Source organism: Tachyglossus aculeatus, chromosome 1 (assembly GCF_015852505.1).
Source record: "Tachyglossus aculeatus isolate mTacAcu1 chromosome 1, mTacAcu1.pri, whole genome shotgun sequence".
In the NCBI taxonomy this organism is placed as follows: domain Eukaryota; kingdom Metazoa; phylum Chordata; class Mammalia; order Monotremata; family Tachyglossidae; genus Tachyglossus; species Tachyglossus aculeatus.
In genome coordinates, this window is record NC_052066.1 from 33,286,326 (window position 1) to 33,307,779 (window position 21,454).

Here is a 21,454-nt window from a genome sequence, read left to right on the forward strand (position 1 = left end):
CAGCAGAATCAATCATTCAGTCGCATTTAGTGAACACTTTTCTGTGTGCAGAGCATTATACTAAACACTTGAGAGAGTACATTGACGCCACTTAGAGCCTTATTGGAGCCTCCGCCAAAGCGGTTCAGGTTCGAGCTTCCCTTTGCTCTTGTTAAAGGCGGCCACGGTGAGGTTTTCCTGCCTTTCTTTCTTTCCTTCCTTTCTTCCCGCCCAGGCGAACGGAAAGAGGAAGTTGCCATCGCTCAGAGGGTCCGGGCGGAAACGGGGTGGAGATGTGGGACTTCCCAGCCCTCCCACTGCTGGTCAACCTGGGCGTCTCGCTGCTGGGCCTGGTGGCCATGCTGACCCTCATCCCGGCCTTCTGGGGACACTTCATGACCGCTCGCCTCTGTGGGCTGGACCTCAACAAGACTGGCAAGCAGCAGATCCCTGAATCTCAGGGGGTCATCAATGGTGCCGTCTTCCTCATCATCCTCTTCTGCTTCATCCCTGTCCCCTTCCTGAGTTGCTTCTTGAAGGAACAGTGCAAAGCGTTTCCCCACCATGAGTTTGTGGCCCTGATCGGTGCCCTCCTTGCCATCTGCTGCATGATCTTCCTGGGCTTCGCAGATGATGTGCTGAACCTGCGCTGGTGCCATAAACTGCTCCTGCCCACGGCCGCCTCCCTGCCCCTGCTAATGGTTTACTTCACCAACTTTGGCAACACCACCATCGTGGTGCCCAAGCCCTTCCGCCCCCTGCTCGGCCTCCACCTTGACTTGGGGATCCTGTACTATGTCTACATGGGCCTGCTGGCTGTGTTCTGCACCAACGCCATCAACATCCTGGCGAGCATCAACGGGCTGGAGGCGGGCCAGACCCTGGTCATCTCGGCCTCCATCATCCTCTTCAACCTCGTGGCGCTTGGAGGTGGGAAGTGGGAGGGAGGGAGCTGATTCACACAGTGCGGGATTCACTCATTCAATCAATCAATCGTATTTATTGAGCGCTTACTGTGTGCCAAACGCTTGGGAAGTCCAAGTTGGCAACATGTGGAGACAGTCACTACCCAACAGTGGACTCACAGTCTAGAAGGGGGACTCGTAATCGTATATTACATATTAACTATTCTATTTATTTTATTTTGTTAATTTGTTTGGTTGTCTGTCCTCCCCTTCCAGACTGTGAGCCCACTGTTGGGTAGGGACCGTCTCTATGTGTTGCCAACTTGTACTTCCCAAGCGCTTAGTACAGTGCTCTGCACACAGTAAGTGCTCAATAAATACGATTGAATGAATGAATTAATACATTATAACAAAATTGGTAGACACATTCCCTGCCCACCATGAGTTTACAGTCTAGAGGGGGAAACGGACATTAATACAAATTAATAAATTACAGATGTGCACAAAGTGGTGTGGAGTGGAGGGTGAGGTGAATAAAGGCTATAAATCCAAGTGCATGGGCGAAATGTAAGAGAATGCAAAGGAAACTGGGGCTTAACTGGGGGAGGCCTCCTGCAGTAGATATAGTTTTAATAGGGCTTTGAAGCTGGGGAGAGCGATCCACTGTTGGATATGAAGGGGGAGGGAGTTTCAGGCCAGAGGCAGGACGTGAGTGAGGGGTTGGCGGCAAGATGGACGAAATCGAGGTGGAGCGAGAAGGTTGGCATCAGAGGAGTGAAGTATAAAATGCAAAAGAAAGGGTCAGTACCCAGGTAGAATTGGGAGAAATTCACAGAGATGGGAATTGAAGCTATGGATACTGCCAAGTCCTTCAAGGGAATAAGTTTGAAGGACTCATTTGAAGCACTCCTGGCTTTGCCTAATGCTTGCTATGTTACCTTGGGCAAGTCACTTAAATTCTCCATGCTTCAATTCTCCTATTCTCCTTCCAGTTTCATCTGTTAGCCCCAAGATTGAGAGGGACTGTATCCAACCTAATTTACTAGTATCAACCCCAGGACGTCAAACAGTGTTTGATTCACAGTAAGTGTTTAACAAGTGCCATTAAGGGAAAAAAAAGGGGGACCCAGAATAGAGCCTTTGAGGGACACCAGAGGTTAGTGAGTAAGAAGTGAGGAAGAGCCAGTGAAAGTTCAATCATCAGTGGTATTTATTGAGTGTGCTTATGTTGTGCAACTCAGTAAGAAACCAGAGAAGCAGGAGACCAAGAGGGAACTATTGGTAAAACCAAGGTTAGATAGCGTTTCCAGGAGATGGGAATGTACACAGTATCGAGGGCAACTGAGAGGTTGAGGAAGATTAGGATAGAATCAATTAGGTTTGGCTCATGGCATGGAGGAAGTCAGTAGTCTAGGAGAGTGCAGTCTCATTATCATTATTCTTTAATTAAACCCCTCACTCTTGGCTTCATAGCTCTTCATCACCTTGCCCCCTCCTACCTCACCTCCCTTCTCTCCTTCTACATCCCAGCCCACACACTCCGCTGTTCTGCTGCTAACCTTCTCACTGTGCCTCATTCTTGGCTGTCCCCCCCATCGACCCCTGGCCCACGTCCTACCTCTGGCCTGGAATGCCCTCCCTCCTCACATCTGTCAATCACACTTCCCCCCTTCAATGCCCTCCTGAAGGCTCACATCCTCCAAGAGGCCTTCCCAGACATAGCCCCCTTTTCCCTCAGCTCTCCCTCCCATCACCCGGGCTCACTCCCTTGGTTCTACCCCCCCCCCCCGCCCCACAGCACTTGTGTACCTATGTACATAGCTATAACTCTATTTATTTATATTAATGTCTGTTTACTTGTTTTGATGTGCATAGATCTACAATTCTATTGATTTATATTGATGCCTGTTTACTTGTTTTGATGTCTGTCTTCCCCCTTCTAAACTGTAAGCCCAGTGTGGGCAGGGATTGTCTCTATTTGTTGCTGAGTTGTACCTTCCAAGTGCTTAGTAGAGTTCTCTGCACACAGAAATTGCTCAATAAATACAACTGAATGAATGAATGAACTAATGTAACGTAACTTCTTAACTAATGTAATGTACAACTTAAATAATGTAACGTGAGGGTTAGTGTAACATGCACAGTAAGGGGTGATGTTATGTAAGAGTTGAAGGCATGTAGAGGAGTGAAGTTGAATATGATATAATAATAATAACAATAATACTAATATGATAATAATAACAATAATGGTGTTTATTAAGCGTTTACTCTGTGCTAAGATCTGGGGTAGTTAATCAGGCCGGACACAGTCCCTGCCCTCCATGGGGCTCACAGTCTAACTGGGAGAGAGAACAGGTATCCACTTCCCATTTTACAAATGAGACAACCGGACAGATAGGTTAAGTGATTTACCCAAAGTCACAAAGCAAGCTAATGACAAAGCCAGGATTAGAAAAACCCAAGTATTCTGAATCCTGTATTAATGTCTGTCTCCCCCTCTAGACTGTAAATTCATTGTAGGCAGGGAATGTGTCTACCAACTCTGCTATATGGTATTCTCCCAAGTGCTTAGTACAGTGCTCTGCACACAGCAAGTGATCAATAAATACCATTGATTGATTGATTGAAGGAGTTATCCCAGCCCCATACTCTTTCCACTAGTTCATAGTGCTTCCCAGTTAAAGTAAATTTAAGTGAACTACCTGACGGTAGATTCTGACCATTCTCTATTTCTTTGCTGGGTTGTCAGACTAACCTTCTCCCTACTCTCCTTCTGCTAACCTCCTCACTGTGCCTCATTCTCACCTGTCCCGCCGTCGGCCCGCGGCCCACATCCTTCCCTTGGCCTGGAATGCCCTCCCTCCACACATCCGCCAAGCTAGCTCTCTTCCTCCCTTCAAAGCCCTACTGAGAGCTCACCTCCTCCAGGAGGCCTTCCCAGACTGAGCCTCCTTTTTCCTCTCCTCCTCCCCATCCCCCCAACCCTACCTCCTTCCCCTCCCCACAGCACTTGTATGTATTTGTACAGATTTATTACTCCATTTATTTTACTTGTACATATTTACTATTCTATTTATTTTGTTAATGATGTGCATATAGCTGTAATTCTATTTACCTATTCTGATGGCATTGTCACCTATCTACTTGTTTTGTTTTGTTGTGTCTCCCCCTTCTAGATTGTGAGCCCATTGTTGGGTAGGGACGGCCTCTATATGTTGCAGACTTGTACTTCCCAAGCCCTTAGTACAGTGGTCTGCACACAGTAAGTGCTCAATAAATACGAATGAATGAACTGTGTGTGATTTATCATCATCCTGTAAGTCTTTCAGTTATCATTGTCAAGATGGCCTTTAGAAAGCCCACATCAGTCACTAATTTCATCCCAGCTCTCTTCAGTTTGCCACAAGGTGGCCCTGGCATGGAGGATTTGCACTAATAGCTTGATTTAGTTTTCATTCCTAAATGACTGAATGACCCTTTTCTTTCTTATAATTAATCAGGTCTATTTGATCGCTATATCAGTTATCTTTAGAAATGGTTTTAATCTAGCAATTCCTGAGTGACTTTTTTCTTCTCTTTGTGAATTGGCTTTGAACTAAGAACTCTCTTGTTGTAGCTGATTCAAATTCTGATGCTGCTAAATCAATCAGTCAATCAGTGGTATTTATTGAGCACTTACTATGTGCGGAGCACTGCACTCAGCTCTCGGGAGAGTACAATGCAACAGAATTAGCAAAATTAGCTGACAAGTTTCCTGCCTATGACAAAGTCATTGAACCCCATTTACAATCTCTTCACTTTCCATGGAAAAATAGTTTCAGTAGCAATACAGTTTTCCTCCACATACACTTCTTTTTAAATCTATGCTAAAGGAAAACTAACATCAATTGGTGATATTTATTGTGATAACTACTTACATTACACTATACGCTGTGAGAGTAAGATACACCAGAGTTGTTAGACATGTTATCAGCCCATGGGGAACTAAAATGACATAGTAAGTCGGGTGACCTACTTCAATTGCATAAGTACCTCCAAGAAACTAAAAAGAAACAAATTCTAATGCTGCCGAAAGGTCACTTAATCAAATAAGGTGTCCAACATGATTTGTTTGAAATGACATATAAAGGGTCAAAACATTACAGGAGTCAACAAAATCTGAAGAAATCTTAAGTACTTGGAAGAGCCCACATCAGTCACTAATGTTTGTCTCACATGGGGCTCACAGTCTTAATCCCCATTTTACAGATGAGGTAACTGAGGCTTAGAGAAGTTAAGTGACTTGCCCAAGGTCACCCAGCAGACATGTGATAGAGCCAGGATTCAAACCCATGACCTCTGACTCCAAAGCCCGTGCTCTTTCCAATGAGTAGTTATCCTATAACGTGATCAAAATAGCACAAAGAATCTATAACATACAGCATTCCTCAGCACATGGAGAGTAATATAAAAATGTTAGTACAATCACTCATCCTATCCCAACTGGATTACAGCATCAGCCTCTTTTCTGATCTTCCAAACTCCTGCCTCTCCCCACTTCAGTCCATACTTTTCTGCCCAGATTATCTTTCTACAGAAACATTCTGGGTATGTCATCCCCCTCCTCAAAAATCTCCAGTGGTTGCTTATCAACCTCCTTACCAAACAAAAACTCCTCATTATTGGCTTCGAAGCTCTCCATCACCTTACCCCTTTTTACCTCACCTCCCTTCTCTCCTTCTACATCCCAGCCTGCACACTCTGCTCCTCTGGTGCTTAACCTTTTCACTGGGCCTTGTTCTCATCTGTCCCGCTGCCTGCTGTCAACCCCTGGCCCACATCCTACCTCTGGCCTGGAACTCCTTCCCTCCTCAAGTCTGCCAAAAACAGTCACTCTTCCCCCTTCAAAGCCCTACTGAAGGCTCACCTCTTCCAAGAGGCCTTCCCAGACTAAGCTCCCCTTTTTCTCAGCTCCCCCTCCCCTCCATGTCGTCACTTCACCTCAACTCACTCCTTTTGCTCTACCCCTCTCCTCGCCCCATAGCACTTGTGTATATGCATATATCTATAATTCTATTTATTTATATTCATGCCTGTTTACTTGTTTTGATGTGTATATGTCTATAAATATATTTATACTGATGCCTGTTTACTTGTTTTGATGTCTGTGTCTCCTTTTCTAGGCTGTAAGCCCAGTGTGGGCAAGGATTGTCTTTATCTGTTGATGAACTGAACTTTCCAAACACTTCAGTGCTTCAGTGCTTCAGTGTACAGTGCTCTGCACACAGTAAGTGCTCACTAAATAATGATGATGGCATTTATTAAGCACTTACTATGTGCAAAGCACTGTTCTAAGAGCTGGAGAGGTTACAAGGTGATCAGGTTGTCCCACAAGGGGCTCACAGTCTTAATCCCCATTTTACAGATGAGGTAACTGAGGCCCAGAGAAGTTAAGTGACTTGCCCAAAGTCACACAGCTGATAGTTGACAGAGCGGGATTTGAATCCATGACCTCTGACTCCAAAGCCCATGCTCTTTCCACTGAGCCACACTGCTTCTCTGCAATAAATAGGATGGATTGAACAAATGAATGAAAACCTAAAAAAAAAAGACCAAATTCTCTACGTATTTCCCTTGGTTCCCCTTCTAGACTGTGAGCCCCAATTCTAGACTGTGAGCCCGCTGTTGGGTAGGGACTGTCTCTATGTGTTGCTGACTTGTACTTCCCAAGCGCTTAGTACAGTGCTCTGCACACAGTAAGCGCTCAATAAATATGATTGATTGATTGATTGATTTTAGAAAATGATGCTATTGAACACATGAGATCCATTCTAAGTGTGTTGGAGTGGCAGAAAAGACCTGCACCTGACCAGCATTCCATTAGCTAACATTAGCTAAGGTTTCACAGAAGGGTTGCCACTTTGCTGTGATAAATGATACATTTGCAACACATGCAGTTCATATGCAAATCTACCTACTAGATTACGATTGCCAGTACTGCCACAGAGAGTAACCTGATTACCACAGAGAGCAAGTATCCATGGAGAGCAAGTATCTGATTGTCGCACCCCAGGCTGGTCTGTCTGCTGCATTTGTCTCCCAGCAGACAATGGTTGTAGCATATTTTTTAAGACTGTGTCACCTTGTCATTAAAATGTTTGCATAGTCCTCCTTGTTGGCCATAGTCACTCTCATTCCACAAATAGATGTTGCTTGAGTTTCATGAGATTATTAATTCTCATCAGGTGTATTATTCACCTCTACCACCCCCTCCAGATTATTTTAGCCGTCATCTACTGCCCCCCAACCCCGGCCCCACCTCCAACTTTTTTTTAACAATTTTGACCCCTTTCTCACCTTCCTTCTCTCCTTTTCCATGCGTACTCTGATCCTCAGAGACTTCAACATCCACATGGATGTCCCTGGTGACTCCTCTGCCACCCGTCTTCTATCTCTCCTTGATGCTGCCAACCACCTGCTCCACCCCACCTTGCCCACTCACCAACTTGGTCACACCCTCGACCTCATCATCTCCTTCCGCTGCACCATCTCCACCCTCACCAACTCTGAAATCCCTCTCTCTGATCATAACCTTCTCACCTGCCTCCTCACTCACACTCCTCCGCCCTGTAAATCTGTATTACTACCCACAGAGACCTCCGCTCTCTCGACCCCTTCCATCTTTCTCGGCACATCACACCCCACCTCACCTCCCTATCCTCTCTACCCAATCTTAACGACCAGATTACTTCTCAACTCCATCTCCAGTCAACTCAACTCGCTCACTCCCCTTTCCCTTCACCGCTCTCGTATCTCTAACCCACGGCCTTGGATCACTCCCACTGTCTGCCTCCTTCGCTCTTATGCTCGAGCTGCTGACTGCTGCTGGTGAAAGTCTAAACACAAAGCCAACCTCGTTCACTTCAAGTTTATCCTTTCCTGCCTTAACTCTGCCCACTTCTCTGCCAGACAAAACTATTTCTCCTCCCTTATTGACACCCATGCCCATTATCCACATCAGCTGTTCTGTACATTTAACTCCCTTCTCAGGCCTCCTGTTCCTCCCCCTTCTCCATCCCTCACCCCCAACGATCTGGCTTCCTATGTCATTAGTAAAATTAACTCCATCAGGTCTGAGCTCCCCCTTCTCCATTCCCCCCACCTCCCACTCTCAACCCTCTCCGCTACTCTCCCATCATTCCCAGCAGTATCTTCAGATGAGATCTCCTCCCTCCTCTCAACTGCTATTCCATCCACGTGTGCTTCAGACCCCATTCCTTCTCATCTTATGAAATCTCTCACCCCTTCTTTCCTCCCCTCCCTAACTTACATCTTCAACCACTCACTCTCCACTGGTTCCTTCCCCTCTGCCTTCAAACATGCCCACATCTTCCCCATCCTAAATAAACCCTCTCTTGACCCCACCTCCCCTTCTAGTTATCACCCTATCTCCCTCCTACCCTTCCTTTCCAAACTCCTAGAATGAGTCATCTACACCTGCTGCCTCAAATTCCTCAATGCCAACTCTCTCCTTGACTCCCTCCAATCTGGCTTCCGTCCCCTACATTCCATGGAAACTGCCCTCTCAGAGGTCACCAATGACCTCCTTCTTGCCAGATCCGATGGCTCCTACTCTGTCCTATTCCACCTCGACCTCTCATTTGACACTGTGGACCACCCCTTGCTCCTCAACACTCTATCCAACCTTCGCTTCACAGACTCCGTCCTATTCTGGTTTTCTTCTTATCTCTCCGGTCATTCATTCTCAGTCTCCTTTGCGGGCTCCTCCTCTCACTCCCATCCCATCCCATCTCATGCTTAGAGAAGCAGCATGGCTCAGTGGAAAGAGGACAGACTTTGGAGTCAGAGGTCATGGGTTCAAATCCTAACTCCACCACATATCTTCTGTGTGACACTGGGCAAGTCACTTAACTTCTCTGAGCCTCAGTTACCTCATCTGTAAAATGGGAATTAAGAATGTGAGCCCCACATGGGACAACTTGATCAACTTGTATCCCCCCCCAGTGTTTAGAACAGTGCTCTGCACATAGTAAGCACTTAACAAATGCCATTATTATTATTATTATTATTATTATTATTATTATCCCCTTACTGTAGGGGTTCCTTAAGGGTCAGTTCTTGGTCCCCTTCTGTTCTCTATCGACACTCACTCCCTTGATGAACTCATTCGCTCCCATGGCTTCAACTATCATCTCTACGCTGATGACATCCAAATCTACATCTCTGCCCCTGCTCTCTCTCCCCCTCCCTCCAGGCTCGCATCTCCTCCTGCCTTCAGGACATCTCCATCTGGATGTCTGCCTGCCATCTATAACTCAATATGTCCAAGACTGAACTCCTTATCTTCCCTGCCAAACCCTGCCCTCTCCCTCACTTTTCTGTCACTGTAGACAGCACTACCATCCTTCCCATCTCACAAGCCCGCAACCTTGGTGTCATCCTGGACTCTGCTCTCTTGTTCACCCCACGCATCCAATCCGTCACCAAAAGCTGCGGGTCTCACCTCCACAACATTGCCAAGATCCACCCTTTCCTCTCCATCCAAACCGCTACCTTGCTGGTTCAATCTCTCATCCTATCCTGACTGGATTGCTGCATCAGTCTCCTCTCTGATCTCCCAACCTCCTGTCTCTCCCCACTTCAGTCTATACTTCACTCTGCTGCCCAGATTATCTTTGTGCAGAAATGCTCTGGGCATGTTACTCCCTTCCTCAAAAATTTCCAGTGGCTGCCTGTCAACCTATGCATCAAGCAAAAACTCCTCACTCTCGGCTTCAAGGCTGTCCATCACCTTGCCCCCTCCTACCTCACCTCCCTTGTGTCCTTCTCCAGCCCAGCCCGCACCCTCCGCTCCTCTGCCGCTAATCTCCTCACTGTGCCTCGTTCTCGCCTGCCCGGCCGTCGACCCCCAGCCCACATCCTTCCCCTGGCCTGGAATGCCCTCCCTCCACACATCCGCCAAGCTAACTCTCTTCCTCCCTTCAAAACCCTACTGAGAGCTCACCTTCCCAGACTGAGCCCTCTTTTTCCTCTCCTCCCCATCCCCCCACCCTACCTCACTCCCCTCCCCACAGCACTTGTATACATTTGTATAGATTTATTACTCTATTTATTTTACTTGTACATATTTACTATTCTACTTATTTTGTTAATGATCTGCATATAGCTGTAATTCTATTTGTTCTGACGATTTTGACACCTGGCTATATGTTTTGTCTTGTTGTCTGTCTCCCCCTTCTAGACTGTGAGCCCGTTGTTGGGTAGGGACTATCTCTATATGTTGCCAACTTGTACTTCCTAAGCGCTTAGTACAGTGCTCTGCACACAGTAAGCACTCAATAAATGCGAGTGAATGAATGAATGAATACTCAGGAAAACTGTGTTGCTATGAGCATAATTCAATACTGGGAAACTCACTGAGAGTCAGCATCTTATTAAGATCCCGTTTTGCAGACCTATTTGGTCTGATTAAAATATCCCGAGCAGCTGTGCAGTCAGGGCACACGTCTAATAATAATAATAATGATAACTGTGGTGTTTGTGAAGTGCTTACTATGTTCCAGGCACTATATTAAGCACTGGGGTGACTTCAGGCAAATTGGGTTGGACACAGTCCCTGTTCCATGTGGGCTCACAGTCTCAATCCCCATTTTACAAATCAGGGAAATGAGGTATAGAGAAGTGAAGTGGCTTGCCCAAGGTCACATGGTAGACAAGTGGCAGGGCCAGGATTAGAACCCAGATCCTTCTGATTCCCATTCCTGTGCTCTATCCACTAAACTATGCTGACAGGGACCAATCTGGAGTAGGGACCAGTCCAGCATAGGAAGGTGGGTCAACAGTGCTGTCTTCACTCCCCTACATTTTTCCATCCTGGGCATGTCTTATGGAAAGAGCCCAGACTTGGGAGCCAGAGGTCATGGATTCTAATCCCGCTTCTGCCACTTGTCAGCTGTGTGACTTTGGGCAAGTCACTTAATAATAATAACAGTAATAATAATGGTATTTGTTAAACACTTACTATGTGCCAAGCACTGTTCTAAAAGCTGGGTTAGATACAAGTTAATCAGGTTGTCCCACATGGGGCTCACAGTCTTAGCCCCCATTTTACAGATGAAGTAACTGAGGCACAGAGAAATGAAGTGACTTGCCCAAAGTCACACAACTGATAATCCCAGCAGTGCTGGGATTAGAACTCATGACCTCTGACTCCCAAGCCCATGCCCTTTCCACTGAGCCATGCCGCTTCTATGGGCCTCAGTTCCCTCATCTGTAAAATGGGGATGAAGCCTGTGAGCCCCACATGGGACAACCCCCATGATTACCTTGACACCTGTCCACATGTTTTGTTTTGCTGGCTGTCTCGCCCTTCTAGACTGTGAGCCCGTTGTTGGGTAGGGACCATCTCTATATGTTGCCGATTTATACTTCCCAAGTGCTTATTACAGTGCTCTGCACTCAGCACTCTAACCCGGTGCTTAGAACAGTCCTTGGCACATAGTAAGCACTTAATAAATGTCATTACTGTTATTGGTAGTAGTAGTAGTAGTAGTATTTTGTTAACCTAATGGCAAGTCGGCTAAGGATTGACACTATTGAATGGACCTCAGTCATGTTACAAGGTGAATTTTGGGTGAAACCAACTGCTGTGCTCTAACTGAACCTTAGAAAACTTTTGCAGAGGGCTTAACAAACCTAAAGCTAAATCCTATTTATTATTACTATGGTATTTGTTAAGTGCTTACTACATGTCAGTCACTGTTTCAGGCCAGGATGTAGGAGGCAAATCAATCCAGCAGTTAGTCTCTTCATTCACTTTTGTGGGGCAGACAATGATCTGCCCCATTATTGCCTAATAAATCTTGAGTGCTGATTGAATTGTTAGGTTTGCTGGGTGGAGAACCCTTTACTTCTTTTTAATTAATTTTCACCTGGACTTTTTATTTCGGGTTTTCTTATCATTTTTTTTTGTCCCTGAGGGTGTGTTAGAGTTCACTGCAACAGTGATGGATAAATATTATCATTCATTACTAAATAAGACCCGAGTGTCACCTTCCTTGCAGCAGCTCCATATTGAGAGCAGAAATAATAATAATAATAATAATAATAATAATAGTAATAATGATGGCATTTGTTAAGCACTTACTATGTGCAAAGCACTGTTCTAAGCGCTGGGGGGATGCAAGGTGATCAGGTTGTCCCACGTGGGGCTCACAGTCTTAATCCCCATTTTACAGATGAGGTAACTGAGGCGCAGAGAAGTGAAGTGACTTGCCCAAGGTCACACAGCAGACACGTGGAGAAGCTGGGATTCGAACCCACGACCTCTGTCTCCAAAGCCCGGGCTCTTTTCACTGAGCCACGAGAAATGCAAGGGAAACACAGTGATCTAGTGGAAGCTTCATCGTTAGTGCTTACCAAAGAAGCAGCGTGGTATTCATTCATTCAATCGTATTTATTAAGCACGTACTGTGTGCAGAGCACTGTACGAAGCACTTGGAAAGTACAAACTGGCAACATATAGAGACTGTCCCTACCCAACAACGGACTCACCATCTAGAAGGGGGAGACAGACAACAAAACAAAACATGTGGACAGGTGTCAAGTCGTCAGAACAAAAAGAATTAAAGCTAGATGCACATCATTAACAAAATAAATAGAATAGTAAATATGTACAAGTAAAATAAATAGAGTAATAAATCTGTATAAACATATACAGGTTCTGTGGGGAGGGGAAGGAGGTAGGGCAGGGGGGTGGGGAGGAGGAGAGAAAAAAGGGGACTGTCTGGGAAGGCCTCCTGGAGGAGGTGAGCTCTCAGTAGGGCTTTGAAGGGAGGAAGAAAGCGAGCTTGGCGGATGGGCAGAGGGAGGGCATTCCAGGCCCGGGGGAGGACGTGGGCCAGGGGTCGATGGCGGGACAGGCGAAAATGAGGTACAGTGAGGAGGTTAGCGGTGGCAGAGGAACGGAGGGTGCAGGCTGGGCTGGAGTAGCAGAGAAGGGAGGTGAAGTAGAAGGGGGTGAGGTGATGGACAGCCTTAAAGCTAAGAGTGAGGAGTTTTTGCTTGATGCGTAGGTTGACAGGGAGCCACTGGAGATTTTTGAGGAGGGGAGTAACATACCCAGAGCGCTTCTGCACAAAGATGAGCCGGGCAGCAGTGTGAATTATAGTGGATAGAGCAGGGCATGGGAGTCAGCAGGTTATGCATCCTAATCCCGGCTCTGCCCCTTGTCTGCTGCGTGACCTTGGGCAAGTCACTTCACTTCTCTGGGCCTCAGTTACCTCATCTGTAAAATGGGGATTGAGACTGTGAGCCCCATGTGGGCCAGGGACTGTGTCCAACCTGATTTACTTGTGTCTACCCCAGTGCTTAGTACAGTGCCTGGCTTATAGTAAGCACTTAACAAATACCACAATTATTATTATTAACAAATATTTTTAAAACCCCAAAACATCGGCCTGGGAATAAAACCCCTGTGTTCTAATCACAGTTCTGCCACGAGTTGGCCGTGTGACACTGAACATTACTTTCTTTAAAAATAATAGTATTTGTTCAGTGTATTCTATGTGCCAGACACATAGAGAAGCAGCGTGGCTCAGTGGAAAGAGCACGGGCTTTGGAATCAGAGGTCATGGGTTCAAATCCTGGCTCCGCCACTTGTCAACTGTGTGACTTTGGGCAATTCACTTAACTTCTCTGTGCCTCAGTTCCCTCATCTGTAAAATGGGGATTAAGACTGTGAGCCCCACGTGGGACAACCTGATCACCTTGTATCCCCCCAGCGCTTAGAACAGTGCTTTGCGCATAGTAAGCGCTTAATAAATACCATCATCATCATCATCATCATCATCAAGCAGCATGGCTCAATGGAAAGATCACGGGCTTGGGAGTCAGAGGTGATGGGTTCTAATCCTGCTCCGCCACACGTCTGCTGTGTGACCTGGGGCAAGTCACTTAACTTCTCTGTGCCTCAGTTACCGCATCTGTAAAATGGGGATTAAGACTGTGAGCCCCACCTGGGACAACCTGATCACCTTGTAGCCCCCAGCGCTTAGAACAGTGCTTCACACGTAGTAAGTGCTTAACAAAAGCCATCATTATTATTATTAATTTTCATTTTACAGATGAGGTAACTGAGGCACAGAGCAGCGAAGTGACTTGCCCAAGGTCATAGACTTGACAGGTGGAGAAGCAAGGATTAGAACCCAGGTCCTTTGCCACCCAGGCCCATGCTCTATCTATTAGGTCACTCTGCTTTTCTTCCCTCCCTGTACCTCTGCTTCCACACCTGAAAATGGAGATCTTAAAGCTTGCCTCACCCCATCTCATAGGGATGCAGTGAGGATAACTGAGGTGATAACTGATAATAATAATAATAATTATTATTATGGTATCTATTAAGCCCTTACTGTGTGTCAGACATGTGAAAGAGCTTTAAAAAAAGTGCTAGGCATGCGCAAAACTATAGCTATCTAATCGTTCACTTTGGTGTCTCTGTTTTCAGTAAAAGAATACTGGCATTCCATCTATCATAATTACCAGGAATATTTGGGAACATTAACTTGATTCAATCACAACATTTGGAATACTAGAATTTGTTGTAATTGATCCATATAAAATTAAATTGAAAATCTGGGGAAAAAATATTTCATGGGAATTCATTTTAGACTTTAGAAGAAGCCTGTAAGTATGTGTTGAAATAATACTGAAAATTAATTCATTGTTTGCTTTTCCTGCCACCACTGCAATAGACCGATCTCCTACTTAATTCTTTTTTCTAATACCAATTTGATTAATACTGTGCATATGAAATGATCCTGAAGAGTGTATTTGAATATGAAAATAGAGTTCTATTGTTTTAGCTTTCATGTTTTTCAATCAATAATATCTATCAAGAGCTTAGTGCAGAGCACTCTATTAAGTGTAATCATAAAATGAGGCAAAAATTGTAAGTTCAAAAAGCAACATGACTCAACAAAAACAGCATGAGCTTGGGAGTCAGGAGACCTTTCTAATCCTAAATCTGCCACTTTCCAGCTGTGTGACCGTGGGCAAGTCACTTGACTTCTTTGGAACTCATTCTCCGCATATGTAAAATGCAGATTAAATACCTGTTCTTCCTCTCTTCCTCTTTGCCTGTATCTGACCTGGTTGTCTTGTATCTACCTCAGCACATTCATCCATTCAACCGTATTTATTGAGCGCTCTCTGTGTGCAGAGCACTGTACTAAGCGCTTGGGAGAGTACAATATAACAATAAGCAGATACATTCCCTGCCCTCAATGAGCTAAGTGTTGTAGAGGAGACATAAATTAATATAAGTAAATAAATTAAAGATACGTACATAAGTGCTGTGGGGGGAAATGCATAAAGGGAGCAAGTTAGGGTAACACAAAAAGGAGTGGGAGAAGAGGAAAGAAGGGCTCAGTCAGGCCTCTTGGAGGAGACAAGTCTTCAGTAAGGCTTTGAAGAGGGCAAGAGTAATTGTAATAGTTCTTGGTACAGAGTAAGCGCTTAACAAATGCAAATATAACTTCTAGTGTCAAACATCTGAACAGTAAAATTGAGACATATGCCGTGTACATTTTTTTTTTACCCTAGATTGAACACTATCTTGTTACACTGTACTTTTCTCCCCCAAAATGAACTGGTTCTGGGTTACTTTTTTTTAATAGTATTTGTTAAATGCTTACTGAATGTCAAACACTGTTCCAAGCACTAGGCTAGGCTAGGTACAAGTTAATTAGGTCCCTGTTCCACGTGGGACTCATAGACTAAGTAGAGGGTGCTCTGCACACAGTAAGCGCTCAATAAATACGATTGAATGAATGAATGAATGAATGAAGGGAGAACAGGTATTTAATTCCCATTTTACAGCTGATGAAACTGAGGCCCAGAGAAGTTAAGTGACTTGTCCGAGGTCTCACACAGCAAGCAACTGGCAAAGCCAGGATTAGAACCCAGGTCCTTCTGACTCCAAGGCCATTGCTCTTTCCACTAGGCCACACTGCTTCTCACGCTATTATTTGTCTCTAAAGCCCTTTTTTTATTAGCCAGGGGAGCACAGGATATGAAGCAAAGCACTGATCCACCACAACAGTTATCAGTCTAAGAGCAGGGGCTTGGGAGTCAGAGGTCATGAATTCTAATACTGCCTCTTCCTCTTGTCTGCTGTGTGACCTTGGGCAAGTCACTTAACCTCTCTGCCTCAGTTCCCTCATCTGTCAAATGGGGAATAAGACTGTGAGACCCACGTGGGACAACCTGATTACCTTGAGTCTACCTCAGTGCTTAGAACAGCGCTTGGCACATAGTAAGAGCTTAACAAATCTTATTATTATTATTATTATTATTACTCCATGTTGTGGTGGTGGTAGCAACCTTCCAGGCTTGGGGGAAAATCAGACTATTAAAGTCCATACCTAAGTAAAAAATGATTTATAAATGATAACACAGACATTCACAAGTACCCAAAACAATAAATGAAAGCAGAAAAATCCTTCAGGCCTTTGTTACAAGCTTACTCTCTTAACCTATCTGCCACTCCCATACACCTAAAGGTCCACCCTCCTACCATCTTTTTAAGTTAAAAATATTCACACCCTTTCCAGTTCCTTCCTAGCAGCCCAACCTCTTTTGCTGAGTGGAAAAACAAAAAAAGGCCTTATTGTAATGGGTTACTTATTGAACTTCAGCAGATGTTAGTCTCTGAAGATAACATTAAAATCTGAAAGAGCCTCAGCCTAATGAAACAAATTATCTAAATTAGACAGGTGAGTCAATGTGGAAAAAAATGGGAATCAGTTTCCCTCTGCTCCAGATAACTGCCCTTCAGTTGAACTGCAGCAGAATTTTGACATGTTTTGAGAAGCCCTGAGGAACCCAACAGGAAGATTGTGTAAGTAATGCCAGAAGAATAATATTAAAGAGAAACAAATTGAAATTTGAGCATTGCTCTTTGTGGGCCAGGAACGTGTCTGCTCACTCTGTTGTACTCTCCCAATCACTTACTCTCTCTCTGCACAAAGTAAGAGCTCAATAAATGCCAGTGACGTGAATGATGACACCTCGCCTCAGTTTCCCAGCATTTATGTACAAATCCTTATACTCTGCTACTTCTATCTGTAATTCAATGTCTATCTCTCTTCCTAAACCATAAATTCCTTCAGGGAAGTGATCGTGTCTACCAACTGTGATATTTTACTCTCCCAAGTGCTTAGTACAGTGCTCTGCACACAGTGAGCGCTCAATAAATACCACTGATGGATTGATGGGTTACTTTGCAGTGCAGTTCCTTCGCATTGAACTGAAATAACCTTTAAATTCAAACCTAAACACTATTTAACCTAAACACTCAGAAAATGCTAAAGGGTGAGAGGGATTTTGTTCACTCAGTGATCCAAGGAAGATTTTTTCATATTGATTGTTTAGAAAACAGTAAATGGCTTATTAAGCAGACTTTTGGCCTGGAAAACAAAGGAATAATTCATCAGATATTTGTTTCTCTAAGCCACTGGAGACTTGGTCAAATTGCATCAGGCTTCAACAATTTGCCTCCTGCCTTGACTGACATAGGAATAGAAGCAATGTGGCATAATGGACAGAGCAGAGGACTGGGAGTCGAAAGGTCGTGGTTCTAATCCCAGCTCCGTCACCTGTTTTACTACTACTACTAATAATAATAGTATTATAATGCCAGCCTTTGCTGTTTGACATTGAGGAAGTCACTTAACGTCTCTATCTCACAACTTCCTCATCTGTAAATGCATATTAAATACACTCTGGCCTTGACTGTGAGCCTCATGCCCTTCTAGACTGTGAGCCTGGTGTTGGGTAGGGACCATCTCTATATCATCATCATCATCATTCGTATTTACTGAGCGCTTACTGTGTGCAGAGCACTGTACTAAGCGCTTGGGAAGTACAAATTGGCAACATAGAGAGACAGTCCCTACCCAACAGTGGGCTCACAGTCTAAAAGGGGGAGACAAAACCAAACATACTAACAAAATAAAATAAATAGAATAGATATGTGCAAGTAAAATAAATAAATAAATAAATAAATAGAGTAATAAATATGTACAAACATATATACATATATACAGGTGCTGTGGGGAAGGGAAGGAGGTAAGATGGGGGGGATGGAGAGGGGGACGAGGGGGAGAGGAAGGAAGGGGCTCAGTCTGGGAGGGCCTCCTGGAGGAGGTCTATATGTTGCCAAATTGTACTTCCCAAGTGCTTAGTAAAGTGCTCTGCACACAGTTAGCGCTCAATAAATGCTATTGAATGAATGAATGAGTTCAATTGTATTTATGGAGTGCTTACTGTGTGTAGTGCACTGTACTAAGCGCTTGGGAGAGTACAGCACAACAATATAACAGAAACATTCCCTGCCCACAAGCTTGCAGCCTGGAGGACGAGCTGGGGAAAGGGACTATGTCTGATCTGATTACCTTGTATGTGCCCCAGGGCTTGACATACAGTAAATGCCAAATGAATATTATTATTATTATTGTTATTATTAACATCATCATCATCATCATTATTGGAATAAGATTTGCCCAGAAAGCTTTGCCCCACTTCCAGGACAGCGCTGCCTGCTCCGGTCACGCTGGCACGTAGTTATAACCTTTTCTCTGAAGGCTTTGGAAATAAAGGTGGCATTCCTAGGCTAAGAATAAAATGACACCATCCCACACATGAGTCATGTAGACATAAAACAAGACGAAGACTCAATGGCTGTTAATAGCAAGTTAGTTTCAGGGGATTTTATTATTGTTTTCAAACTACCAAACTCTTTTTCCTGTTGTAGACAATACATGCACTCCGTAATGTAACCTTAAAGCAAATATCTTTGACATTTTGTTTTTGTGCATTCTGATTCAGTGAGAAAATTAAATCTGTGGCTTTTTTTTGAAATAACTACTCAGAGCTAGAAAGAATGTAGATGTGATGAAAATATAAATCTTACTAAGTCATACCAATTAAGAAGGCTTATCATTGCACACGGTGGACAAGAATAACATAATTATGATGTGGAGCTGTTTCCATTCATGATGCCAGTGTCCACATGCAGCAAACAAGCATTTTAGGAAGGAATTAGCCAATTAGCAGCTGTGCATGTGAGTGAAAATTCCAGAAAGAGAAATTGCTCTAGAGCACCAGTGAATTAGCAGAAGAATGGAACAGGGGAGAGAGATTCACAGTACTTTAAGTCCTGTAAAGAAAGGTTATTTTATTTCTTTAAATAAGCAGAGAGAATAACAGAGAAGCAGCTTGGCCTTTTGGAAGGACCTGGGTTCTAATTCCGGCTCTGCCACTTGTCTGCTTTGTGACCTTGGCCAAGTCATTTAACTTCCCTATGTCTCTGTTACCCCATCTGTAAATGGGAATTGATTTGTGAACCCCATGTGGGACAAGGAATGTCTCAAACCTAATTAGCTTGTTCATACCCCAGCGCTTAACAAATACCATAAAAAGCAGTGATTGTTTAATTACCTCTGAAGATGTCTAATAAAAATAGAATAGATGTTTAATTCTTAACTCTATTGAGAGATTATTGTACAAAGTCTTCTGATTGATGGCCATTTGGGCTATATCTGGTCATATACATTAACATATACCATAATTATTAGTATTAATCATTAAAATTTCATCCCATCTTGGCTTTACGGGCACCACTATCTCCCTTTAGCTCTTATGTACTTATTTATAGCCATCTTCAGGGCTGGTGTACATATCTATGCTCACTGAACTTCCACATTTTGGATTCTGATTCCACTGTTTGTAAATATTTTTTGTCTGTCTCCCCTGAACTAGCAAGTTCCCTGTGGGCCAGGGAATGGATTCTGTGCTTTGGTTGTTCCTCGTGCAGGAAGTTGCTACTGATACTATTGAATAAAATAATTCACTTTGTCAGAAAACATTTGATTTGCATATTGTTAGGCTTTAACATTTAACTTAGAGGACCTGGGTTCTAATCCTTGGTCTGCCAATTGCTTGCTATGTGTGACCTTGGGTAAGTCACTTTACTTCTCTGTGCCTCAGTTTCCTCATCTGTAAAATGGATTTTCAATACCTATTCTCCCTCCTACTCAGAGCCCATGTGATGCAGGGACTGTATTCCACCTAACTGACCTGTACCTGCCCGAGCATTTAGAACAACATTTGACACCTAGTAAGCACTTAACAAATACCATAAAAAAACTCACTTGTAGAGATCATAGTTTCCAACCAAAAGTACTTTGATATTTTTCAGGATTCAATAATTTCCAAGTGTAAACTCTAATTTTTCCCTCAGCCTCCAGGAGCATGCAAAAAAATACAGCCTTCCCTACATGGAGAAGAAAAAGCCCTAGTGTCTTTGAGCTGGGCTTATGATTCCCTTGAAGTTATCTTTCAAGAGTCTTCAGCATTCCGAGTTGTCGGCTGCAGGGAAGATGAATATTCCCATAATGGAATGGAAGATTCTCAATTCGAGTTGGCCTTCTGCCCTGCCCGAGGTACACTCTGTCAGTCAATCAATCGATGGTATTTATTGAGTACTTTGTGCAGAGCACCATCCAAAGCACTTAGGAGAGTACAATACAGTTAATAATAACTATGGTATTTGTTAAGCGCTTACTAAGTGTCAAGGACTGTTCTAAGCGCTGGGGTAGATACAAGGTAATCGGGTTGTTCCACGTGGGGCTCACAGTCGTAATCCCCACTTTACAGATGAGATAACTGAGGCACAGGGGAGTGAAGTGACTTGCCCAAGGCCACCCAGCAGACAAATGACAGAGCTGGGATTAGAACCCATGATCTTCTGACACCCAAACCAGTGCTCTAGCAACTACACCATGCTGCCTCCCACGCTGCCTCAACGTGCCTAGAGTTGACAGGCATAATAATAATGATAATAATAATAATAATAATAATAATGGCATTTGTTAAGCACTTACTATGTGCAAAACACTGCATGATCCTTACCTTCAAGAAGCTTGCTATCTAGCAGACTTTATGTGTCAGGTTCATTATTATATGTTGTCAACTTGTACTTCCCAAGTGCTTAGTACAGTGCTCTGCACACAGTAAGCGCTCAATAAATACAATTGAATGAATGAACAGATGGAGCAGCCCTCCAAATAGGCAGACAGAGATTTAACCTTTCTTAACATAAACTCATACTGAGTTTATAAGATCTTCCTGCTGTGAGGGAGTTGAGGAGAATAGAAATCATTGAATCTGACAGTCGGGAAGATTCTCAATGAGAAATAAAGGAAGAGCATACAGATAAATGCCAACAGAAGTACCAAAGGCAGAAAAATGGATTTTTTGAGTTCCTCAAAAACTCTGTTTATCTACATTCTAATGACTATTACCCCTTCAACCAATTTTCTATAATTTTCTACTCGAGTGAAATCATCTGTAGCATTCAGTAATAATTAGACCTTTCCCCAAACATGGCTACATTCTTCACTCTGCAGTTTCTCCTTAAACAAGAAAGAAACACTGTTTAGACAAGACTATCCATTAGGGGTTATTACTATAAAACAATGAAACACTCGGCCTAAGGTTATAATTATGAA

The 21,454-nt window shown here is 43.9% G+C and overlaps 1 protein-coding gene across 1 annotated transcript; it reads left to right on the plus strand.

Annotated features, from left to right (window-relative positions):
• Positions 1–272: 272 nt before the first annotated feature.
• LOC119926553 (UDP-N-acetylglucosamine--dolichyl-phosphate N-acetylglucosaminephosphotransferase-like) lies at positions 273–21,136 on the plus strand. Its single transcript, XM_038744613.1, has 3 exons — positions 273–909; positions 20,276–20,386; positions 21,066–21,136. Exons 1-3 carry the CDS (start codon positions 273–275, stop codon positions 21,134–21,136), a joined length of 819 nt encoding a protein of 272 aa, XP_038600541.1.
• Positions 21,137–21,454: the final 318 nt, after the last annotated feature.

Excerpts from the sequence above, each read along its gene's own strand:
- LOC119926553 (XM_038744613.1), top strand. The coding sequence starts at position 273 with ATGTGGGACTTCCCAGCCCTCCCACTGCTGGTCAACCTGGGCGTCTCG. Across the intron at positions 910-20,275 it reads CAACCTCGTGGCGCTTGGAG|TTATCTTTCAAGAGTCTTCA; the intron begins GTGGGAAGTGGG and ends ATTCCCTTGAAG. Across the intron at positions 20,387-21,065 it reads GGCCTTCTGCCCTGCCCGAG|ATCTTCCTGCTGTGAGGGAG; the intron begins GTACACTCTGTC and ends TGAGTTTATAAG.